Source organism: Neolamprologus multifasciatus, chromosome 22, assembly GCF_963576455.1.
Source record: "Neolamprologus multifasciatus chromosome 22, fNeoMul1.2, whole genome shotgun sequence".
Taxonomy (NCBI): Eukaryota; Metazoa; Chordata; class Actinopteri; order Cichliformes; family Cichlidae; genus Neolamprologus; species Neolamprologus multifasciatus.
In genome coordinates, this window is record NC_140459.1 from 8,263,256 (window position 1) to 8,290,162 (window position 26,907).

Genomic DNA, 26,907 nt, shown 5'->3' on the forward strand with positions numbered 1-26,907 from the left:
TTCAAGGCAAATTAAATTGAATTGAATTGAATTGAAATTGCTTCTAGGTAATGAGCCTGGCTTTGAGTTATTCAAGAATATTTATTTATTAATAAATCGGGACCGCTGGGAAAGAGGCACCTTGAATTGGACAAACTTCTGCATGCAGACCTGTAAGCAGAGCTTTCACAAAAGTGTCGGATAAAGAAAGCAGGACTAAACTCAGGCAGGAAGTAGTGAAACGCTGACACTCACTTGATATATTCTTGGTCAGTGAAGACCTGGGGCCAAGCCTTCCCATCTCTCTTGCAGCAAAATATTCTTCCACTTGTGTGTTACTGTTTGAGCTATGACTGACAGTAACAAAAGAAAAGAAAAGAAAAGCGACTCCTATCAGTGTCCACATGTTGTCTAGATTCCCAGTTGTCATCCTCAACAAGCGAGCTAGATCACATTCGTTATCTTGAAGCCACAAAAGGCTTTACGGAGCTTTTCTCAGAAATCAGACTTCCCGTTTAAATTAAACTAATTTAAACTTGACTAAGGGTATTGTAACATCTTCCGTCCATCATTTGACAAACACAAACTTCCTCCACTATGATTCAGTCAGTGCTGAATACTTTTCATATAAATTGGCTCTGCTGATCCAGTACTCAATATGAGTTGAGTCACATCCTCTGGTATAAAACCTTTTATTTTTATTACCATCTTTGCTTCCTGTTGCTTCAATACAAGTCCTCCAGGGCTCCATTCAGTGTGAAACCACGTTACGCAGTCTATTTCCGATAATCCTTGATAACTTTAAAGGCTCTTGTGTCTGAGAGGCAGGGAGTATGAATGCATTTGTCTGTCTCTGTCTTTGTTGTGTCCAGAGAAAAAAAACAAAACTAAATCATGGAGGTGAATGTGAGAAGCTATCATTTTATTTTGTATTCTCTAAGCCTGATTATCTCTCAGAGATACATTTTACCATCAGTGTCACTTTCTTTTATTCTGTGTGTCTGTTGGGATGAAGTTCATATCCGGAAGTTCTTCTGAGCTCGGAATATCTTACAGAAATCGCACCTCTGTCGGCAGTGCTGACTGTTGTCCGTAACACTTTATGGTAGACAACAAAATACACAGTTTATTTGTTTCCTGTTTAAAAAAAATGTAAAATTGTATTTTTGTTTCTTTGCAGACTGAATTTTAATTATTGTATTTAATGCAAATACCTGAAAACACCCCCCCAATTGTTCTTCCATTGTTTCAATTGAACATTTTCTCAGTACTAGTGTGTTATACGCTTCATAAACAGACAGCTGAGCACCATTTTTCTTCCATGTGCCCTGAAGTGAATTAAGAAGCTGTCTTTTTTGTCTCTTTTATATCTTCTCATCGTTGCCCAAGTATAGACTGATTTCATAACATTCAGCAATACAATAGAGTAAGAATGAGACCGGAGTCTGAAGGCCAGAGAGAAGCTGCAGTGTGCGCACACAGATGAACGCTGTAGAAAGTTCACTATTTTTATCAGTAAAATCAGAATAGAGGGAGTGATGTCATTCAGAAAACCGAGGCAGATCTCTTCATGAGGTACATCGTGATATATTACACTTGGATTCAGTGAGTGAGCAATGATAAAGTGGACCATGGTTAGCAATATCTTACTGATACCTCGGTCTCTTATATACAGAAAGCATTTAGTTTGCAGGCTTTTCATGTATTGTTGGTAGAAGACGAATTGTTGTTGGTCCACAGTTTTGAGTTATGTGGACATTCAGGGGTTTTCTTGTTTTGATTATCTTTGCATTATAGTTCTGTATTGTTGAGATTCTGGTCTTTTGTTTTCTTTATGTTCTGGTTGTCTGTGCGTTAAATTAATGGGAGGTTGTTTATACCCTTTTTGCATCCCCATTCTCTTCCCTCTGCGTCCATATTTTGCCTTCTGTCTCTGGTTTCTGCCTTGCCTGCCTCGCAGCAGAACCTATCAGATTAAAATTAACCTTCACTTGGCTGAGGGGACAGCAGTGGTGTGAGCAGACGGTCTTCTTGCTTTTCAACTAAACAGCTTCAAACTTGTCTTTAGAGATGCTTATATCAATGTGCAGCCCCCTGCTGGCTGTACCCTGGCAGTGCAAGTCTTTGGGTCGTGCATTGGGATAATTTTGTTAACACAAAGTTTCGTGTTGCCTTTGCCGTCCTTGAGCGTGGGGCCATTTGCCAAAAGTAATGTCATGGCTGCTTTGGTGTAGTGTCAGATTGTATGACACCTCCTGACTTTCTATAACGTGGTGCGCACAGCAAGACCATTGTGGAGGCAGTATGCCAGCACAGGGGTGCACATAGGTGGTCCGCAGGTGCGCATTCGCTGTCAAAATAAAAGACGCGCACCAGATAAGAAGTTGCAAGTTTGCGTACATAAGATTTTCTGGAGGAGGACAGACATTTGTTTAGAACTCTTAAATATGTTGAAGAAGCAAGCTACTTTAAGCAATTACTTTGGTGTTCCTCCACCTCCAAAGAAATATCAGAAGGAGTCTGAACCGCAAAAGAAGTATTCTCGGAAAAGTGGTTGCAGGAGGTGAGCTGGCTTCAAACAGATGATGACCGCACAGAGATGTGGTGCAGAATATGCCGCAAAATCCCACTCTAGCGGACAAAAACAGTGCCGTTTATATGTACGCAAACGCACGTTGCAACTTCTTATCTGGTGTACACCTCGAATGCGCACCTGCGGACCACTATTGTGCACCCCTGTGCCAGCAATTCGGCCTCTCTGTGACATATCGCTCTGGGATCATCCCCCAAATGACGCAGTGAGAGATAACTGCAACAAGAGGAAAACATTTTACTGAAAACCATTAGACTGCAGAAGGAGAATAAATGGTTATAGGCCCAGTCTGGGAAACCGTAATCACAACCCCCCCGCCACCCCTCTGTAGTCAAATGACTGAAAGTTTATTTAGATAAAACTCTTATTTTGTAAACTCTGCTGCCAGTCTGCCTTTTATATCGCTGCTCACAAAGTGGGCTGTAACAACTGACTGTAACAGATTCAATTTATTTGAATCAGTCAGCTAGACTTATGTGTAGGGATGGGTACCGGTGTCCGGTGCCATGATGGCACCGGTTCTGACATAAACGGTAGTAACCAGACCGAAAAGCAGCGCACATTTCGGTGCTTTATTTCGGTGCTTTTTTTTCCTGAGATGTGATACACTTCGAATTGTAGCCAATCATTTTACGTTTCCGGGGATAGTAGGCGGGTCCAGGTACGTACGTTCTTTTAGAGCAGAGCTACAGATTAAAAATGTCCAAGACGAAGCGGTCAAAAGTCTGGCTGTACTTCACAGCAAAAGATGCAAACTCAGCAGCCTGCAACAAGTGCTTTAAGCTGATACTGTGGAAAGGAGGTAACACCTGAAATCCGATGAAACACCTGGCGACGCATAGCGTCTTTTTTTAAAAGCCGAGAAATGCGCCGTATTTGATAGCTTGCTGCGAGACCTCACACCGAGCGCATCTACTGCAGGTGTGGTGCCTGTTATCGGACCCAGAGTTAGCAACATCCCCCAAAAAGCTGAAGAGTAGAGTCCTGGCCCCTAGCCCTGCCAGTGTAGCAGAAATGATGAGGATGATGATGGCAGCAGCAGCCGTTCTTCTCTGCGTGAGTAGCTTAATGTTGTTCGTGTTTAATTTACGTTGAGTAGGCTAACCACGTTATTACATTAATGCATGTAAGGTGAACTAGCAAACATCATCATAGCTACATGCGGCTGTCTTCTTGTTTGATGGCAGATACTCCCTTCACCCTGGCCAAAAAGGCTAAAATGACCAAAGAAAAAGTGGGAAACAGTTAAACATGAGGTTTTTGGACAAATTTGTGTTTTTTCCATTGTTTAAGCACTGCTTCCAGCCAAGAGTGATACCATATATGCCCTATAGCTGCAGAAAAGGCTAACATTGTTATCTTTTTACAAAAAAACAGCTGAACATGAGAGGTTTTTGGACAAAGCTTGTGTTCTCCATTCTTTAAGCACCGGTTCGAGCACCGTTTAAGCACCGGCACCGTTTCAAAAGTACCGGTTTGGCACCGGTATCAGATAAAACCTAAACGATACCCATCCCTACTTATGTGAATGTCATAATATGGCATGCTTACAGCCTAATTGCCAGCTTCTGTTACTTCACTGTCTCTGATATATTTAATTAACATTGCATAATGTTGCTGCTGACTGAAAACGATTTGGTTGACGTGCTCATTGAACTGATGATCATCGCTGTGTTTTGACACTGTTAAGCTGCATGTTGTGAAATGTGAAACTTTACAATCACACCATTTATACCAGTGAACGGCGGTAATTTCATTACAAGGAAACACGATTACACACCAACGTCGTTCATTATGCTGCATTTGCTTAAAAGAAAAAAGCACGTAGTACTTTGCAGTGACTGTGGAGCCTCGGTGCTGTGAAAAAGCATTTGCCCCCTTCATTATTATTATTATTATTTCATATTTTTCATACTTTAGAAAAATGTAAATATCAGGCAGAGATAAATGGTAAATGGACTGATTCCTATATAGTGCTTTTCTACTCTCCCGGAGTACTCAAAGCGCCCTATACAACATACCACATTCACCAAATCATCGGAGAACAACTTAGGGTTAGTATCTTGCCCAAGGATACTTGACATGCAGACTGGAGGAGCCAGGGATAGAACCACAAACCTCCGACCAGTAGATGATCTGCGCTACCTCCTGAGCTACAGCCACCACAGATAACACAAGTAAATATAAAATGCAGTTTTGAAAAGAGCCATCCGTCTATTATCTTCCGCAGGGTATCACAGGGCTAACACATAGAGACCGACAACCATTCACACCTATGGGCAATTTAGAATGATCAGTTAACCTAAACCCACGCATGTGCGTGTCACCGGACTGTGGGAGGAAGCCGGAGTACCCAGAGAGAACCAACGCAAATATGGGGAGAACATGCAAACTCCACACAGAAAGGCTCCGGCCAGGTGGGGAAGTCGAACTCAGGACCTTCTTGCTGTTAGGCAACAGTGCTAATCGCTGCTCCACGATGCTGCCTGATTTTTAAATAATGATTTCCTTTATTAAGGTGTTTATTATAGATTTTAAGTGTAGATGGACAAAATTGAAACTGAAATGTTTATTTTATTCTTAGTAATAAATAGGTATGCGGAAACAATTTGTGCTGCATTTGGTTTTAATACATTAGCTGCTACAGTTACAAGCTTTCTGTTTGAATTTGATAGTAAACATTTTTTTAAAGCTTTGTCAAACATATTGGAGAAGTGGCCCAGCTATTGTTTATTATTGATGCCGATCAATCTGCCACTCATTTTCTCTTTCTTTATTATCTAGTCTTGTCAAAAGTTTGAAATAAATCTCTAAAATATTCATCTTGAAATCGTGTAAGAAAAGTAGCAAACGAGAGCAGCCGGACAACTAACCCAAAGCTGGAAATTCCCACCACATGAATTAAATTGCATTAATTGAGTTCCCGGATCAAGAAGAAGATCTGGAGAACACGAAGGTGACGTCTGCCATTTTTAAACTTACACTTTGGTATGTATTTGTGAAGAATTGACAGAAAAATTGGCTCCAAAAGTTAATCGCTTCAACATTAACCCAATATCACAGCTTACATTTCAAAACAAATCTAATGACAGAGGATTTTGAATAATAATATTTTTAACACACAAAACCTGCTCAACAGAGGTAGTAATAATTATAATAAAACTCGTGTTTTTGGATTTATTATTTTTTTTATTAAAAATGAAAAACAGTTTATGAATAAATAAAATTAGTAGGGCAGGTTCTTTACAAACATTTCTATTTGCAGCTCAAAACAAATCAAAACAAACTTCACTATAAAAGACAAGATAGAATTAATTATATCACTCTTTTATTAAAACTCAAAATACACCCCAAACTAAGGCTTTATGATGTTGCAGTTATTTTGATTTATTGTAAATTTAGTCTTAATTTCAGCCATTCCATTGAGAGGACAGAGACGATCTTTTTACGAGAAGTAATACTGCAGCTTCTTAATGATATTAGGATAGTTGGTAACATTCCAGTTTTTCTTCTTGATGTATTCTGCAGCACAGCCTCAGACACTTCTTGCTTCAGAGAAAGTCGATTCATGTCAAAACTGTTTCTGCCCGTCTCAATCTTCCCAAGCCTTTCTATGACCTTTGTCATCATCATTGGAAATTAGCCTAATAAGCTGCTACTGATTGGATGTTTACTCATTGATTGCATCGTTTTCATCCAAAGTACTATAAATACTCTGCCGGCTCTCAGATAGTTTCTGAAATTGTGGAAAGAGAACTTTTTGCAGCTTAAACCATCTTATGTAATTTAGAAAATTACTTAGTGAGCTTTCTGAAGCTGCCTGTTTGCACATTATGTGCTTAAATGTAATGCTATTTCATCGACGGCACTTTTGCTAATGTGTAATACATGTATGATTTGTAATTTTGTATTCTCCGACTCTGTCCCCAGCCTGGAGGTGACCCTGCAGAAGCGTGGTGAGGGGCCCATGTGGCCGGAGCTGGTGATGGGCGACAAGAGAGGGGAGTATGTGATGAGTGATGAGCAGGCCGCCCTCATTCATGACAGACTGACTCACCTTACCTCTGAAGACTTGGTGAGGCTCTCTCTTCACATTACACTGATTAAATCCAGTGCTAAATATAATGAGAAACATCTTTTATCTGTACAACCAATATTCTAAATGACTAGCCTCATCCTGTCCAGTTTCCTGTACATTTTTATTATGTATATTTTTTATTGACAGCACATTTAAATTAAAGACTGGAGTGGTGGTATGAAACACATACATATGAAAATGAATGAATGAACTGAAGAAGCTTCTCTGATGAGAGGTGAAAAATCCTCAAAAAATTTAAAGAAGTCCAGTCATTTTTCTGTCCAAGCTCCTTAGAATACAAAGTATGAAAGAAACGTTGTATTTTTATATACTTTTATTTCAAAGTTGACATTGCAGGATTGCATTGAAGTAAAACAAAATCCCTCCAACCCACGAGCAAGAAGAATTAGACTTAAAATATCTGTGACATAGAGCTTGTTGGATATGATGTTATTAAAGAGCCATAGATTTATTAAGCTGCTGGAAATATTCTTTAGAGATCTTGGTTCATGTTGACATGGGTATACCACAGGCCAACAGGCACCATGATGAAGATTCAGCCAAATACCTTTCAGAAGTTAAAACAGGCGCTGAAAAGCTAGTTGGCAGGAATAAGATCCAAACTATCAGTACATGCTCACTATTGGTCATCAGAAACCCAGCTGGAGTAATACTGATGTTAAGACAGGAAAAGTCCTCACAATGCCTGGACGTCTCCAGTGTTGAGTGAGTGAGTGTTAGAGCCACAATTCACGGATGATCTGATATCGTCGTGTTGGTGTTGTCCCCAGATCATCATGAAAATGTTGTTCCAGGTCCAACATTGCAAGTGACCAATCACATTGTTGTGACGTTATTCTTTTGTGCGCCAAGCCATTCGTGCATTTATGAAATTCCAATGTTGCAAGGACAATATCAGTTCCGCTTACGGTTTATTAAAGGGTTAGGGTTAGGGTTTGGGTCAGGGTCCGTTGATCGGCGGACAGAGGCGGTTTCTCGCAGTTTAAGTACAGTTTTTTGTTTTACGGTGGTTTTTCCCGAAGTCGCAAAAGTATGACATCACAACATTCTGATTGGTCACTTGCAATGTTGATCCTGGAACAACATTTAGTATGATGATCTGGGAACAACACCAACACGACGATATCAGATCGTGCACAATTCACAATGATTTACCATCCACAGGTGGAGGAGGTGGCTGACATGAAGACATTCTACCAGTGGCTAGAAAAGGCCGGGTTAAAAGACGGCAAAGAGGCTCCAATCATGGCAGCACATTTACCAGATCCATAGAGGCAGACGTTCACCACAGCTAGCATGATCCAAGATGGAGGCTGTGCAAAATTTAATTATTAATTACATTATTATATTTTAGGCATTAAAAATATAATTTCAACTGAAGAGTTTGCATGTACTATACTGGCAGATTACAGAAATACAAAAATGATTTTACTGCTATACTATATGATTGAAATATAAAGATATTATAGGTTTTTTTAAACCATCGTAATGGTATGGTGCGATCGTGACTCAAAGAGTTGGCAGTTTGTCTTGTAACTGGAAGGTTGCCGGTTCGAGCCCCGGCTCGGACAGTCTCGGTCGTTGTGTCCCTGGGCAAGACACTTCACCTACCACCTACTGGTGTTGGCCAGAGGGGCCGATGGCGCAATATGGCAGCCTCGCTTCTGTCAGTCTGCCCCAGGGCAGCTGTGGCTACAACCGTAGCTTGCAATGCAATCCATTATTATTATTATAAAAGTGTAGTTTCATGACAACTTAAACTTATTCAAGGATAACTGGGAAGTTATCAATGAGATGTTTTTTTTAAAGTTCCTGATAAGTAAGTTTTTCCTCGTGTTACAACAATACTCTTGTAAACATCAACTTCCTTTAAAGCTGTCTTTTTCTCTGATTTGTCACATTGCCTTTTAATGATTTTATATACTTGTGTTTTATATATATAGTGCATACGTATTAAAATAGGTGGGTAGAGAGGGTTTCTTGGTATGGAAGGTGTGGGAAAATCTTTAAGCAGTTTATATTCATGTCACCCGACCCTCTGTGTGGCTGAATCACTCAGCATGAGTGTTTGAAATATTACTCACATATAAAGCTTTCATGAAGCGTAGCCTTGGCTTTGCTTTCTTTGGAGGTTTTCTCATGACCTCTCTTACATTTCTTCTTTCTTTTAACATCCCCTCCTCCCCTAAGATCTCCCATCTCTGCTCCCTTCCTCTTCAGCTGCTCTGAGCCCTCTTCTTCTGGACGACTTGTACACATCGTAGCTCTCTAGTTTTCAAGAGTCGATCACAGTTGCCTGTTTAGTAGCATTTTTAGGCAGCTTCTCTCTAATCCTCGCCCTTCGTTAGTATCGTCTGGGTCCACTTGAGGCTCTTGGTGCTAGCTCTGCCTTTTACATGTTAATAAATGCAAAGCAAGTGTAACCATGGCCTCTGTCTTGCTTTCTTTTTTTGTCCAGAATGGAAACCCTGACAGGGACAAGCCCCCTTGTAACTCTCAGGAACTGGAGGACTGCGATGGGTTTCCTGAAGACAGCTTTAGCCTCACACACTTTGATGAGCAGTCACTCAAGCCCACTCAGGTGGTGAGTATCCTTTCTCTTCTTCACCGGTAAACACTTTGAGTCTCCAGCTCTTCAATTCTGAGCCCTCAGATTTAACATTTCCAGACAGCTGTCACCTCTGTCCATCCGTTATTTCCTTCAAGCACACTGTTAGCTACCTGATGCTTTGTGTGAGCATGTTTGTATTCAGCGTCTGCCCCGGTGAATGAGGTGTTGTTGGCATCGCCCTTTAACAAGGCACTTGATCAGAGAGCACCACAAAGGCCCACTGAAGAAGAACAGGCACACCTACTTCATCACTCATCCTCGTGATATGAATAGTAAGAAGGTGAAACGTTGTACCTGATGGCTATTTTTCTAAACCTCTATGTGCACAATATATTCATCAAGGAGCAACATGGCTCCACGTTGGGTGGTCAAGTGGTTAGAGGCACTGTGCATCGCTGACAAATAGATCTGATCTAATGTGCTGCATCAAAGCGCAGATTTACTTTCTGATGTCTGAGATCTTTGCTTTCATTTATTGTCATTTTTTTCTGGTTGTTTCAGGGGATTTTATATTGTTGTTCAGATCACAGCTGAGTCATATATTGACTTTTTCCTTTTGTATGGACAACGATGTGGACTTGTCACCAGAGAGATTGATGGTATCTGTCCACTGAATATAAAACGCTTTGGATCACTAAGGCGCCTTTTGTCAAAACCCAGACAGTCTTTAGGGAGAATCAATTTTAGCATTAGCATTTTAAGCAAAAAGCCAGACTGGATGTATAATGTTAGTTACAAGAATTACACTTTCATATAATCACCAAGCTGCAAAGTGCAGTCTTGCTGTACTTAAGCGCACTGAGTTAAAGGCTAAAATCTGTATACTTAGCAGGTGCAGTGTTTACCATGCTCACTGTGGTATGTTGATGTGTTGACTAATTAGCACTTAGTACCAATTTAGGGAGCGAGCATATGGGACCCAGATAGGAAAATGCATATTAGTAAGGTGTTTTTTAAGGATAATGGTGTATGCCAGAAAAGTCTTTCTTTTTTTGCTGTTTCATGCTTTTTAACCTTGAGTGAGGCGGCTGCTATGTGTCTTCATATCAGTTCTATTTGGAAAGTTAGAAAGTGTGATTGTGTATATAATGGTTAAACAAAAGAGATGAAATTATTTTCATCTGTCTATAGAAAGCGCTCTATACTACTTGAAGTATGGAGTGCTTTGAGTGCTCAGGCAGAGTAGAAGATAAGAAAGATCCAGTCCATTTAAAAATTGACCTTTTTAAAAGTTGAAGTGTAGAACAAACCAGAAACCTAATGTTTGATCTTAAAATTAAAAGTTGTGCCTCACTGACTGCAGTCATCATATTTTGAAATGCACAGTGAACGATCACCCTTCACAGTTTGCATTGCATTTTTGAAGTTCACCAGCACTCTGAGAGTAGATGGAGACTAGATGTTTCCAGATGAGTCGACGTCTTTCATGCAAACTATTGTCAACCGTGGGAATCTGCTAGCAACCAAAACAATTGTAAGGAGGTTTTCGGTGCAGGACTACATCCTTTTTAGGACTAATTTCGCCTCGGGACTACCAGCAACCAGTTGCAAATCAGTCACATGGGTCACCGCGTTTTGTGGCTACTTTTTATCCAGAATAAATTTGGTCTTGTTTGGATATTTTTAGCTCTTTTTAAACATTTTCAAAATGTAACAAATAAGGGACTTTTTATTTCCTCTTACACCAAACAAGCAAAAATATAAAGTGTTAATAATGTTTTTACTGCACTCTTCCAACAGAAGGTTTGTAAAGCTGCACGCTGAAATATCATCCCTACATTATTTGCAATTTTTTTCTTCTTGAATGCGTTCAGTTTGCATGACGAGAAATTAGCAACTTTGTCTTTGGTGTCCGTTATTCGCCCCAAGGTGAAAATCGGACGTCACAGTTTGCAGTTTAGTTAGAACAACATCTATTTTAGTTTGTAAAAGAGAGGCTCACAGTTGATGAGGAAAGCAAGGATTTAATGGGTTTTGCATTTGTATTTTAAGGACATGCCAAGTATGCTTTCACATTTATATAAAAAAAAAACTCATCCTATTGCACACTCCACTCAATGACGTGTTTGTAAAAGCAGCAGTTTCAACGTCACTTCTGAAGGAGCATAACTGGATGTTTTGTCTTCCACCAGCCCGGATACTGTATATAGCCAATTGCAAAAGCTCTATTCATGTGTGAATATTAGACCACAGTACATCCGCCACTGATGTTCCCTTTTCACTTTTCTGTGTTTCGTTTGGGCAAAATAATTCCCGTGTTCATAATGAAAAATTCCCCGTCACAAAAACTCGGTAAAAATGAAGCCTTTCATTATTTAATGAAAGCCTAATAACAACTATTGAGTGTCCAGTACAGTGTTTCTGCTCAGACTGTGATGAAGGGCTAAATAGGAATAAAAGCCCTTTAATGTTTCTCCCTTCATTTACTCTGCAAATAGTACAACCAGGCAACCTGCTGCTCTTAATAAGTTTGATTGTAGTTGTTTCTGTTCCATCAGTCTTTTGAAGGAAGGCTAAATCTGTGTGTGTGTGTGTGTGTGTACATGGATGCGTGAGCGTGTCTGTGTACAGGATTTCATCCAGGAAGCCTTACTTTTCCATTCTTTTGCTCCGTACCTCATTTTATCCACCTTAATGCTTCAGCCGCCTGCCTGCCCACTAGGATACCTGACCTTTTTCAGAAAGCCTTTTAGCTTAAAATTTGGGCTTCTCCTATTAATTTGCCACCTTTGACTGTGTGTTTGTCTGCGGTTCTGATCCCACCTGAAAAAGATGAAGAATGGTTTTTGTGTGCTTTCCTCAGATGGAGGCTGTGAGTCACATCTACTTTGGACACCTGTAATGGATTTTGCAGCCGTGCTTCTCTCAGCATCATGTAGGCTGTGCAGCAGGATCAGAAAGTTTTTTATGATATCATTTGTTACCAGAAAATGATAATTGGATTGAAACGTTTTCAGATATTTAAGTTATAAGATATATTTGAATGTTCTGAGAATGGGTGTTTTGCTTTTTCTTGTGAAAAAGTTTTCTGTTTGTTGATGGCAGTCTGTCAGCGCTTCGTCTGTTCAGAGCTCTTCTACGCTCTTTGTTGCTGTTAAATTTGCCCGCAATTTCCTGCTTGGATGAGGTAGAGTTATTACTAACAGTCCGACCTTTGAATGTCATACTGTTATGACTTTATGTCTGGAAGGGAACTCAGTGTTGTTCAGAAATGAGCAAATTTCTGCATATTTCTATATGTTAACATCCTGGCCATGACTGCCTGTGAACCCTTCCTAATGCAGTCAACATCACAGTCACTAAGTGCAAATATGGGCTTTTAAGGAGCGACAGAAGCCAGTTCTCATTAGAAAGGGAGTGCACTGCATTTATGATGAGACAAAACGATGATGACATTGTGAAACAGAATACCGCACTGCTATTTATTATATTTTATCGTGGTTCCTCAGCTATTACATCAAAGGCAACTTAAATTTAATCATTTTAAGCAAATCCTGCCAGAACCGTTATGACTTAGAATTTACAAACAATAAATAAATAATTAAAGGAGAGATCTGTCTTATCTAAGACACAATGGGAAATTCACATTGTTCTGATCTTCGAATCCTTTCATTTAGACTGGTACTGGTTGTGCAGTTTAATTTATAATTTGTTAGACTTGTAAAAATTCTTTCTTCTGAACACTATCACATTTTTTCTTTGTTACAAATTCAGCAAATATCTTCAGCTGATTCCAAGTATTGAACTTGTATATAGTAGGTGTTCACTGGAATGGTTTACAAAGACACCTTCACAACATCTAATCAAGTTAGGAACACTGTCAGAAAGACAGGTGTGTCATTCTCAATGTTTACAATCAAGATTGGACGACTGTGTATCTTGTATTTTCGTGTATTTCATTACAGCAACGGGGAAATCACTGACTAAGTAAGTCACCTTTTCTTAGCCTGAAAGTGCTCCTCAGTTCTTCTTATGGTTGGTCTCTTTAAGGGTCTCAGATCATCTGCCTCTGTCTACTCTATCCCCATCATCCTCCTCTGTCGCACCAGCCCTCTGCATGTCCTTCTTCACTACATCCATGAATCTCATTTGTGGTCTTTTTCTTTTCTTCTTACTTGACTGCTCCATATTTAACATCGCCTGTCCCTCCTCTGCACATGTCCAAACCATCTCACTTTACTTCTGAACAAGTCAACTGGAGCTGTCCTTATAATATAGTTATTTCAAATTTTGTCCATCCTGGTCACCAAATGCAGAGAGACTCACAAACAAGACCTAGTAGAGCATATCAAGGAAGGAAGCACGGCATTTGGTGATGTCCATGAGATCCATGATTCAGCCAGTCATTGTCTGCAAACGTTTTTTTTTAATCCAAGTATTAAAACCAGTTCTTATATTTACAATAGTACTAGTCTGTCCAATTACATTGGTGAACAGCAGTTCACCCCTTGAATTTAAGCTGAAAGTCTGCACTTTAATCATATATTGATTGTTTTACTTCAATTCCACTATTGCAACATAGAGACAAAATTACGAAAAAAATCCCTTATGGTCCAACTAGCAAGTTAGCTCTTTTAATTGTGAATGTAGTTATTTATTCAAATTATCTAGAAGATGGATATATTTTATTTAATTTAACTACTCTTTCATTTTTGTGTCTATTGTTCTTTGTGGAGGGGGGATGGGGAGTAATACCCCCTGGATAAATTAGGAGGGTTATGTAAGAAAAAGCAACAGGGTGCTGGTGGAAATTGTGCTACTGCTAGCTAAAGACAAAGGAAGTGGAGCAGGGGAAGGCATGTTAGAAGGTAGGAGATCAAAGGAAAGGTAGGAGTGTAAATGTATGGTCAGTTAAAGAGGCACGGCTTAGATGGTTTGGTCATGTGCAGAGGAGGGATAGTCGATATCTTGGACAAAGGATGGTGAAGATGGAATTGCCAGGCAGGAGGAAAAGAGGAGGTTCACTGAAGTAGTGAAGGAGGACATGCAGAGGGCTGGTGTGGCTGACACTAAGGATGGGGTGATATTAGTGGCAGATTATTTGCTGTGACCCCTAAAGGGAGCAACTGAAAGAAGAAGAAATCCTTTAAATAAAGAACTGGTTTCAAAGTCCAGTTGTTTTGTAGCTCTTGTGAAACAGCTACAAAACTTAACTTTTTTTTATTTCAATTGGCCCGAGAGGCAGTGTAGAGGTGCTTAATTTCAGTGTGAAGATACAAATGTGGTGTGAAGTTGGCATCTGTTCAGGTGTTGCATTGTCGACCAGGACAGGTGTGATTCCACAAACTAGTCATCTGACAATTGCAGAGCACAAAGAGCTTCCCTGAACTGCAGTTTGTTTTGGGGGGGTTTTGATCAATGGGTATTACAACACAAACACGCACAATCACTGGGAGAGACATCCCAGCCTCCTCAGGTGGAGGTAGAGTCATACATTTATGATATGCAATTTCCTAAAAAAAAGCTTTGATTTTACACTCTGGTTATAACTGAAGGTCATATTTGACTGTCCTTTGGTGCAGCTGGCTCCCTTTCTGTCAAACAAAACACTTGGATGGTTTTTAAAAGATAAAATTGAGCGTCTCGGGCTGATTAGAGTGTAAGTAAACAACGCTTTGTCCTCTCCCTGTAAAGGCGAGTGAGCAACAGCCTTCTAAGAGCGTGACGGCAGCAGTGATGACAAGGAGTTGGCATTTCAGCTGTTATAACAGACATCTGGCCCCTGCATACAGATGCATTTTTCCCCTTTTCTGCAATACCAAGTTCCCACTTCCTGTCATCATCTATAAACCATTTGATTAAAAATAAAACAGCTTTTACTGACAGTTTTTTTTGCTTTTTTTGAAAATGTTAGCAGGTATGAGTAATTATTAAGTACTTTTCTATACAGGCTTTCAGTGGCAGTACCTTGCATTCTGCATATATTATGCAACTGCTATATAATATAACTAAAAATGTCTTAAATCACAGACTGGCTTTTTTTTTATCACTCTCAGTTGTGAATATTGTACCTCCGTGTTGAAGCTAATACAGGAATTATCAGGAATTCTGGATTCAGAAGGATAATCCACTGCTCCCTTCAGTTAAATCCTTCTTATTCAATAAAGGCTTTGTGAAGAAGCTAAAGTAGAATACAATACAAAATACAATACAATACTAATACAATCACTATTTCTATAATCTTTTTAGTGTCACTCTGTTTACTTTTTGTCTGGGTTTAAATTGCCACAGCTTGTAAGGTGAGGCCTGAACCCCCTGCAGAGAAAGGTGTTTGTGAAAATAATGCAATAAAAGGCTTATGATTGTTTTTCTGTTTTTTTGTTTTTTTCCTTTCCTGGAAACAAGCAGGAGAATATTAGTATTCTGAAAATGGTTTTATTTTCCTCATCCACACGTTGGTAGTTTTATGTACAATAATCATGCTAAGAACAGGTGAAAACAGGTTCGCCTACAGTGCTTAACAAATATATGAGACCACATGTAATAAAAAACAAGAAAACAGATTTTAAAAATATTTTAAAAAATTATGTTATTTATTAGGCAAATAGCAAACTGAGTTCACATTTTTAAACCCAAAATATTATTCAGGTCCCTAGAAATCAATCAAGCATGTTAAACCACTGGGACTAATTTTTATGTTCTGGGATGCAAGTAAATGTCTGTAATTTGGCATTTGAATGAAAAAATAATGTGCTATTTGAAATTCATGGATAATAACAATAATTATATTTTAGTTACAAAAAAGTAATTTCCATCAAAGAGCACACCAACTTTGTCTAAAAACCTCTCATGTTCAGCTGTTTTTTTGTAAAAAGATAACAACGTTAGCCTTTTCTGCAGCTATGGGGCATATATGGTATCACTCTTGGCTGGAAGCAGTGCTTAAGCAATGGAAAAAACACTTTGTCCAAAAACCTCTCATGTTTAACTGTTTTCCACTTTTTCTTTGGTCATTTTAGCCTTTTTGGCCAGGGTGAAGGGAGTATCTGCCATCAAACAAGAAGACAGCTGCATGTAGCTATGATGATGTTTGCTAGTTCACCTTACATGCATTAATGTAATAACGTGGTTAGCCTACTCAACGTAAATTACACACGAACAACATTAAGCTACTCACACAGAGAAGAACGGCTGCTGCTGCATCATCATCCTCATCATTTCTGCTACACTGGCAGGGCTAGGGGCCAGGACTGTACTCTTCGGGTTTTTGGGGGATGTTGCAAACTCCGGTCCGATAACAGGCACCACACCCGCAGTAGATGTGCACGGTGTGAGGTCTCGCAGCAAGCTATCAAATACGGCGCATTTCTCGGCTTTTAAAAAAAACGCTATCCGTCGCCAGGTGTTTCATCGGATTTGAGGTGTTACCTCCTTTGACAGTATCACAGTATCACCTTAAAGCACTTGTTGCAGGCTGCTGAGTTTGCATATTTTGCTGTGAAGTACAGCCAGACCGCTTCGCCTTGGGCATTTTTAATCTGTAGCTCTGCTCTAAAAGAACGTACGTACCTGGGCCCGCCTACTATCTTCGGAAACGTAAAATGATTGGCTAGAATCTAAAGTGTATCACAGCTCAGGAAAAGCACCGAAATAAAGCACCGAAATGTGCGCTGCTTTTCGGTCTGGTTACTACCGTTTATGACAGATACCGGTACCCATCCCTAGCCATTACAGAAACAAAACTTAGTTTTAGATAATTACCAGTACTGTTAATTTACGGCAGCTGTTGCATAAACCTTACAGTGTGTGGTTATGTAATTAATTTTTTAAGGACTGACCATTAGCTAACTTCTAACTCTGGTCTAAAAAATGTTTCTTTAAATCATTTATTAAAGGCCACAGGTGGTAGTGATCCTACCAGGCATGTAATTTGTATGCAGAAACCCTGGATGTTGGCATGCCAGTATTAGTCAGCAGAGCCAGTATCATGAGATTCCAATATTGAGCCAATGTAGTGCTAATTGTCACTTTTATAGTTTAATACAGCTGAAACAGCGTTTAACGGTGATGTTTTCAAATGTGAAGCATGTATTGGGATGCAGTGGTACTGTTTTATAGCAGAGATTACTCAGTATCCTATCACAGGCTTTCTTTTTTATATGTCTAAGCCTGAATAGGTCATTGTTCCTCTGACTCCCTGTTGAAGGCTTTCATCAGATGTACTTACTACAAGATCCATGGTAGTAACATTAAATGGTTTATAGGGAGAGGGAGACCTAATCAATGAGATCACATGCAGTAACCTTTAAATTAATGAAACCTGCACTCGTCCTCCTCTGGCAGCTCACAAACTTGTGATTTAAGTCAATTTAATTTGGTACACTTATTTGTTTGTTTCGTATTCACTAGTCATGTCACAGGGCAGGCAGTGGCATCGTTATCAGTCGCCTCCCCCACATAAACACACACAGAGGCTGTACCAAAGCCTCACACTCCAAGTCAACCACAAGTGGCAAGAAAATGAGTTTTAGAGAGGAGAGATGACGGCTTCCTATATGGCTCTTCATTGTTTGCTACAATCATCCACCAGCTTATGAGCTGGTTTATGCAGCGTTTTGAATGCTTGTCAAAAGTGTATGGAGATGGGGAGGACAACGCCGCCTGACAGCCTCTGAGACAAGTTGGCAGTTTTCATCAAGTGAGGAATCAGTGTGAACAGTCAGATGCCGAAAAGGAGTTATGTCATGACAACAGTCGTTTTCTCTCCAGAACAAATGGAGTTGGAACAGAATAGCAGCAAACCACACAGAGTTAGGACAAGCACATTTATCAGAATTTAATATGAGGCGAATACAAACAAACCTGTTGAACTCAGGTTAAGATGCAAAATACAGGGAATAGCATTTCATGTTTTGTTTTATCTGCTTCGTGTCTTTGCTGCTGAACCTCTACAACCTCAAGGATCAACACACTAGTTTTTCTTAGGACATCAACATAAAACCCTCATGTTTGTGTGTCTCCAGGTGAATCTAGGGAGTCACCAGTACCTGTTCACGGTTGACGCGAACCCATCCGAAATGCCGTGCCTCTGCCTCCGACATGACGTGGACGCTCTCGTATGGCAGCCTCGTCCTGATCAACCCGGTAACATGTGGGAGCACATCGCCACGTTCAATGCTTTGGGTAAGAGTTTAAAGTTGCAACACTTACTCTGTGAATTTCCCTCAATTATAGACCCACTAAACCCAAACACATAAGGAACACCTGCACAATTATCCTATGAGGCTACAGTGTAATGCATAAAATGCAGATGAAGGTCAGGGGTTAATGTTCACATCAGACATCTGAATGAAGGTAAATCTCATCTGTTCTCTCGTGGTTGTTGGTAGTAGACAGGCTGCTCTGATCCAAAATGCTCATTTGTTGTTTGCCACAACAGTCTGTAGAGCTAACGCGGGATTATATAAGGGGCAGTTCTGCTGAAAGGAATGCTTTGTTGACGAGAAGATGAGAGGAAAACTCTTCATCTGTGCCGAACTGAAGCCTGGAGACAGATGGGCCGAGCAAGCAGAAGAAGACCTCAATTCTTGTTGGCAAACAATAGAAATTTGTGGCCACAGGAAGCACAGACTCATAGAAACTGCATACAAATACTGGAGAGAACGCATCCTGATCTGGTAATTCTGAATTTCTGTCCCAGACTGCAGATGGTAGTCACTTCCCCTCGACAGCATGAATCCTTTCTGAACCAACCTTCCTTGTCTCAGCAGTCCAGACTGCTGGTGTCAGTAGGTCTGTGATGGCGTGGAAACTTTTCTTGTCACACTGAACACCAGCCACAGCCTATCTGAGTGCTGTCGCTAACCAGCTGCATCCCTTTATGGCCTCAGTCTGGGGGCTTCCAGCATGACAATAAACAACGTCATAAAGCAAATTGGCTAAAAGTGAGTTCTGAGATCTGTCATGGATTCCCCAGTCACTGGAAAGGAATCCAATAAGATGTGGTAGGATTTGAGGCTTTTAGCTTCCAGTGTACAAATCTGCAGAGTCTCAGTCAAAAGTGAAACCTAATTTATGCCCCCTGGACTCAGGTCTGTTACATTGCATCTGCTACAAAGTTTCCTTTTAACCTTTTTTTTTATTATTTTAAATTTGGGCAAAGAGAGCAGTTAAAGACATGCAGCAAGGGACAGCAGGTCGGACTCAAACTTCAGCCACTGCTTTTGGGCCGTAAGGCGTACGGGCACCTGGTCAATCAGTAAACTGTGCTGGTGCCCATCCTTTTTAGCCATTTAAGAGTGTTTGTAGTTTGAGAATTGACTGGATATTCAAAGCTTTTTCCTCTGTTTGACTTTCTGCCTGCCTCATCTGTTCAAAAAAGAAAAATAAGGCTTGGAACATACTGTTAGAGGAGCAAAGATCTGCCTCTGAAATGTGCTGTAGTCACAGTTTGGTCCAGCGGCTTCCCCCAGTGGGCTTCCAGCATTAGTGAAGATGGTTGAAACCCTGAGATCATCTCCAGGATCAAAACTGGTCACAAAAATGGAAAATGAAGTTCAGTCAGACTCTTACAAACTAGCTATTTATGTTCATATACATCTACATTATTTTAACATTTATTCCATGTTAACGACACATTAGATCAGGGGTCGGCAACCCGCGGCTCCAGAGCCGCATGCGGCTCTTTAGTCCTTATAGTGCGGCTCCGTGTGGTTTGGGAAAATGAATTAGAAGTATTTAGCTGAAGTGTATTTTATGTATGTTAGTTATTTTTTTTAACTTGTAGCTCTAAATTGGAAGATTATTGTGACATTGAAATATAAAAATAAAATTATATTTTATTATTTTTTCATCGTTCAAAATAAGCGTCACACTCGCGGAAGCCGGTGTACCCGCCGAAACACCGTGCATTTATCGAGACTTTCAACCCCAGGTAGGCCAATTATGGATCTTCGGATCCACATTATGTCAGCAGCTGTTCTCCACCGTGAACTATGTTAAAAACAAACGCCGCTCACGCCTCACAGATGACAGCTTACAGTCCTGCGTAAAGATGAAGGTGACTTCGTACAGCCCCGATTTGCAGACGCTGTGCGCAGAGGTTCAGGAGCAAGTCCCATTGTAAACATATCACGGCAGACCCGACGATGTTTGCATGAACATGCTTTTCAGCATCTCTTTATTGACCACTTTTCACATACGGTTGCTGTACGCATACAGCCGGCTGTAGCTTTTCAGCTCACAGCCCGACACACACCAACAACAGCATAGATCGCACAGACGTTAAGGCGGCGAGGCGTGATTGCGGGTGCTGCTCAGGTGCGTCCGCTGCAGACCACACCCCGCGACACACATTAACCAGGTAAAATACATATTTAGGCAGATTTTTGCAAATATCTATTTTTCATTTTTCAGCAGCATAGTGCTTTTTTACCAATTATTTTTTAAAAGTCAGGTCAAGCCTCCAAAAGCCCAAAGGCGATATAAGGGTGGCGACTGTGTTTTCTTGTTTTTTATTACATGTGGTCTCATATATTTGTTAACAACAGTTTTTGTTTGCTACATGGATCATTTTAGTTCAGCTGGGTGTCTTTCCTTTTGTTATATTTCTTTAAGAGTTCAAAATGTGTTAATTACATAAATAAAATGTCATTTTCTCTGTAGCACTTCATGGATTTCATAAGAAACACACCCTAGTTGTTCACACAAAGCATAAAGGTAAAAAACAATATATACAGTGTTATCTTCATTTTAGATTTCAAAAAGTATTTGCGGCTCCCAGTGTTTTCTTTTGCGTGGAAACCGGGTCCAAATGGCTCTTTGGGCGTTAAAGGTTGCAGACCCCTGCATTAGACTGTTAAAGCCATCCCCTCCTATTCCTCAGTGTCAGCATCTTGAACCAAGTCAGCTCTATAGGAAAAGTATGGGCCCGAAAGCTGGACATCACCAGTGTTTTTTTTCTTTTATGAAGGTTTGGTTCATTTAATTTTTTTCAAATTGATAAGGAGATAACAGAAACATGTTTTAAACTCAGACTTTCTCTTACTAGAAGTCTAACAACAGTGGCCCGGCTACATTTAAGAAGTGAAACCTTGGACTGTTGTTTTGGAACTATTTTTCTACCTTGATCGGACACTGAAAAAAAACAACAACTGATAAGTTATTCAAAATAAAATTCTTTGCTGGGTCCTAATAAATTGTTTACTATTCAGTTTACACAAAGTGGTGTTGATGAGAGGAAGTACAACTGGTTTTACCAGTATTAGGTTCAAATCAGAAAAAAGACAAATTCTTTGAAACTGAAGGCAAACAGGTTCCTGCATTTGTAGTTTTTATACTAAATCTTCATACAATAGCGCTGCAGTGAATCTTTAACAGTTGCTGAGTTTCCGGTTTTCAGCATATCTTTCATGATAACACACTACAGCGCCTTTTAAGCCTAACAAATATGGTTATGTTGTCAAACCAACACTTTTTGCAGCCATTTGCCACTCGAGAGGAATAAATGTTGTTTCCCAGGCGCTTCTCGGGCCTGTTAACATTAAAACAACCTCCAGCTGTGTGTGAGAGGCAGAAACTGGGACGATGGCTAGGCAGTAGCTTCGGCTTTATATTTAATAAAGGAAATGATACTACAGTCAGGGCTTAGATGAAATATTATTGTTTCAAATCCAAACAGAAATATCTTTTTGCAGAAAGAGTTGTAAGAGCTGTAGTGCAAAGTTTATCCCAAGATGTATGAGTCACAGTAAATGTCAAACTGATGTAAAACTCTATCTTTATGATTTAAAAAAAAAAAAAGACAGCATAAGATGAATAATTAATTTCACACGCTGATAACTTTACATTTAAGTCCAGTATCACGCTGCTGCTCCTGCTGCTTCACAACTTCAGAGGATAGACAACTAAATGACTGCTTTAAAAGTGTAGTTAATCATAACGGGGACGGCTTTGCATATAAACATTTTAAACTGCTCTGGATAATTTATCTGAGCGTGAGGACTGCATCGTAACGTGTCTGTTAGCTCAGACACTCACCGATGTGCTGAGATTGCACCTGTTTCCAGGGCCGCGTCTCTTTCAGTCTCCTGGTCTGTGTAATTTATCTCCTCACTTGTCTCTTCTCATCTTCAAACAACAGACACCTGAAGCACTTTGACAACCGTGACTTCTTCATTTCTCTTTTGTTAAGAAGGCGCACTTACCAAACAGCACATTTCTGTTTGGAGTATATCATCCAATTTAGACTGCAGATGGATCCCTGGTGATATTTCCGGAAATTACCTCAATGAGTCGGAACAAGGCACAGAGAGAAACAGGACTCAAAATGTGGATGCTTGAGCACCAGAGATCACTGTAACATACTAGAAACGACTATGCCACACCACCATTAAATGTATTTATGTGAAAGAGTCCTTAAAAAGTTTTTAATGTCTTAAATACTTCAGTTTGCAGAGGTAGGGTTTTCCTGCAAAGTAAAGAGATAATTTGACTGTCAAATGCCAAAAATAAGAGAAGAAAAGAACTATGGAGTAAGGTGGCACAGGCTCTTTTACTATAACCATAACAACCATAATTATAGTAGCTATAACTATGTGGTCTTATAGTCTTTATAAATGAAAACGCCACAAGAATTTCCAGCATGCAGTGATGGAGTTTATGGCCCCTCTATTCATGTAAATGAGGCAGTACCACTGCATTGTTATGGCCTTGCTTTGTAGTGTGACCCACCTGCTCAGGCTGTTTTTCTTTGGGCAGATGGATAATATTCAATTCAATTCAATTCAATTCAATTCAATTTTATTTATATAGCGCCAAATCACAACAAATGTCGCCTCAAGGCGCTTCATAGATACAGAGAAAAGCCCAACAATCATATGACCCCCCTATGAGCAAGCACTTTGGCGACAGTGGGAAGGAAAAACTCCCTTTTAACAGGAAGAAACCTCCGGCAGAACCAGGCTCAGGGAGGGGCGGCCATCTGCTGCGACCGGTTGGGGTGAGAGAAGGAAGACAGGATAAAAGACATGCTGTGGAAGAGAGACAGAGATTAATAACAGATATGATTCAATACAGAGAGGTCTGTTAACACATAGTGAGTGAGAAAGGTGACTGGAAAGGAAAAACTCAATGCATCATGGGAATCCCCCGGCAGCCTACATCTATTGCAGCATAACTAAGGGAGGATTCAGGGTCACCTGGTCCAGCCCTAACTATATGCTTTAGCAAAAAGGAAAGTTTTAAGCCTAATCTTAAAAGTAGAGATAGTGTCTGTCTCCCGAATCCAAACTGGAAGCTGGTTCCACAGAAGAGGGGCCTGAAAACTGAAGGCTCTCCCTCCCATTCTACTTTTAAATACTCTAGGAACAACAAGTAGGCCTGCAGAGCGAGAGCGAAGTGCTCTAATAGGGTAATATGGTACTATAAGGTCATTAAGATAAGATGGGGCCTGATTATTTAAGACCTTGTATGTGAGGAGCAGGATTTTGAATTCAATTCTGGATTTAACAGGAAGCCAATGAAGGGAAGCCAAAACAGGAGAAATATGCTCTCTCTTTCTAGTCCCTGTCAGTACTCTTGCTGCAGCATTTTGGATTAACTGAAGGCTTTTCAGTGAGTTTTTTGGACATCCTGATAATAATGAATTGCAGTAGTCCAGCCTGGAAGTAATAAATGCATGAACTAGTTTTTCAGCGTCACTCTGAGACAGGATATTTCTAATTTTAGAGATGTTGCGCAAATGGAAGAACGCAGTCTTACATATTTGTTTAATATGTGCGTTGAAGGACATATCCTGGTCAAAAATGACTCCAAGGTTCCTCACAGTGTTACTGGAGGCCAAGGTAATGCCATCCAGAGTAAGAATCTGGTTAGATACCATATTTCTAAGCTTTTCAGCGCCAAGTACAATAACCTCAGTTTTATCTGAGTTAAGAAGCAGAAAGTTAGTGGCCATCCAAGTCTTTATGTCTTTAAGACATTCCTGCAGTTTAACTAATTGGTGTGTGTTATCTGGCTTCATGGACAGATAGAGCTGAGTGTCATCTGCATAGCAGTGAAAATGTATGCTATGTCTTCTAATGATGCTGCCTAGGGGAAGCATGTATAATGTAAACAGAATTGGTCCTAGCACTGAACCCTGTGGAACTCCATAATTAACCTCAGTGTGTGAAGAGGACTCTCCATTTACATGCACAAATTGGAGTCTATTAGATAGATATGATACAAACCACTGCAGTGCAATACCTGTAATACCTACAGCATGTTCTAATCGCTCTAATAGGATATTATGGTCAACAGTATCGAATGCTGCACTAAGGTCAAGAAGGACAAGCACAGAGATGAGTCCACTGTCAGAGGCCATAAGAAGATCATTTGTAACCTTCACTAAAGCTGTTTCTGTGCTGTGATGAGCTCGGAAACCTGACTGAAACTCTTCAAATAAACCATTCCTCTGCAGATGATCTGTTAGCTGTTTGACAACTACTCTTTCAAGGATTTTTGATATGAAAGGAAGGTTGGAGATTGGCCTATAATTAGCTAAGACTGCTGGGTCTAGAGATGGCTTTTTGAGTAAAGGTTTAACTGCAGCCACCTTGAAGGCCTGTGGTACATAGCCGATTATTAGAGATAGGTTGATCATATATAAGATCGAAGAATTAATCAATGGCAGGACTTCTTTGAGCAGTTTTGTAGGAATGGGGTCTAAAAGACACGTTGATGGTTTGGAGGAAGTAATTATTGAAGTTAACTCAGAAAGATCGATTGGAGAAAAAGAGTCTAACTTAACATCAATGGTACTAAGAGTAGCTGTAGATAATATTACATCTGTGGGATGATTATTGGTAATTTTTTCTCTAATGATAAAAATTTTATTTGTGAAGAAGTTCATGAAGTCATCACTAGTTAACGTTAAAGGGATGGTTGGCTCAAAAGAGCTCTGACTTTTTGTCAGCCTGGCTACAGTGCTGAAGAGAAACCTGGGGTTGTTCTTATTTTCTTCAATCAGTGATGAGTAGTAAGCTGTTCTGGCTTTGCAGAGGGCTTTCTTATAAAGCAACAAACTATTTCTCCAGGCTAAATGATGATCCTCTAAATTTGTGACACGCCATTTCCTCTCCAGATTACGAGTCATCTGCTTTAGGGTACGTGTTTGAGAATTATACCACGGGGTCAGGTACTTCTGATTAGAGACCTTAGTTTTCACTGGAGCTACAGTATCCAGAGTCGTACGTAGTGAGGAGGTGAAATTATTAACAAGATAATCGACCTCTGTTGGGGTAGCGTTCAGATAGCTGCTCTGCTCTGTGTTGATACAGGGCATTGATGATGATAACAGTGGCTGGATTATATTCTTAAACTTAGTTACAGCGCTTTCAGAAAGACATCTACTTTGAAAAAGTCCACTCTCCACTGCTGCGTAGTCAATTATTGTAAATGTAAATGTTATCAAGAAATGATCAGACAGGAGAGGGTTTTCAGGAAACACTGTTAAATGTTCAGTTTCTATGCCATATGTTAAAACAAGATCTAGAGTGTGATTAAAGTGGTGGGTGGGTTCTTTTACATTTTGAGAGAAACCAATCGAGTCTAACAACAGATTAAATGCCATGTTGAGGCTGTCATTTTTAGCATCAACATGGATGTTAAAATCACCCACAATAATTATTTTATCTGAGCTCAGAACTAAATTAGATATAAAGTCTGAGAAATCAGACAGAAACTCTGTGTAAGGCCCAGGTGGACGATAGATGATAACAAGTAAGACTGGTTTCTGAGTTTCACAGCTGGGGTGGACAATGTTAAGCATCAGGCTTTCAAATGAATTAAAAGTCTGTCTTGGTCTTTCATTAATTAATAGACTGGTGTGAAAAATTGCTGCCACACCGCCCCCTCGACCTGTGCTTCGAGATTTCTGGTAGTTAGAATGACTCGGGGGTGTTGATTCATTTAAACTAACATAATCATCCTGCTGCAACCAGGTTTCTGTAAGGCAGAGTAAATCAATTTGTTGATCAATTATTAAGTCATGTACTAACAGAGACTTGGAGGAGAGAGACCTAATATTTAATAATCCACATTTCACTGTTTTACTCTTTGGTTCAGGTGTGGATACTGTATTATTCTTTCTTTGTAAATGTTTAAGTTGTTTGTTGCTGGTTTTTAGTTTGTTTTTTGTCTTTTTGGAAGCAGACACAGTCTCTATGGAGATGGGTTTTTGGGGGGGTAGCAGGAGGAGAGAAGCTGCAGAGAGGCGTGTAAGACTGCAACTCTGCTTCCCGGTCCCAACTCTGGATAGTCATATTTTGAGGGGTTTAATAAATTTGTCGATATTTCTAGAAATGAGAGCTGCTCCATCCAAAGTGGGATGGATGCCATCTCTCCTAACAAGACCAGGTTTCCTCCAGAAGGTTTGCCAATTATCTATGAAGCCCACATCGTTTCTGGGACACCACTCAGACAGCCAGCAATTTAAGGAGAACATGCGGCTAAACATGTCACTCCTGGTCTGATTGGGGAGGGGACCAGAGAAAACTACAGAGTCCGACATTGTTTTGGCAAAGTTGCACACCGATTCAATATTGATTTTAGTGACCTCCGATTGGCGTAACCGGGTGTCATTACTGCCGACGTGAATTATGATTTTACTAAATTTACGTTTACCCTTAGCCAGCAGTTTTAAAT

At 40.1% G+C, this 26,907-nt stretch overlaps 1 protein-coding gene across 1 annotated transcript in view; it reads left to right on the forward strand.

Annotated features, from left to right (window-relative positions):
- nudcd1 (NudC domain containing 1) overlaps nucleotides 1-26,907 on the forward strand; it is a 72,752-nt gene that overhangs the window by 27,236 nt on the left and 18,609 nt on the right. Inside the window, exons 7-9 of the mRNA XM_085148018.1 lie at nucleotides 6,503-6,647; nucleotides 9,130-9,255; nucleotides 18,246-18,405. Coding sequence (XP_085004144.1) covers nucleotides 6,503-6,647; nucleotides 9,130-9,255; nucleotides 18,246-18,405 — 431 coding nt within the window. The remainder of the gene's footprint in view (nucleotides 1-6,502; nucleotides 6,648-9,129; nucleotides 9,256-18,245; nucleotides 18,406-26,907) is intronic.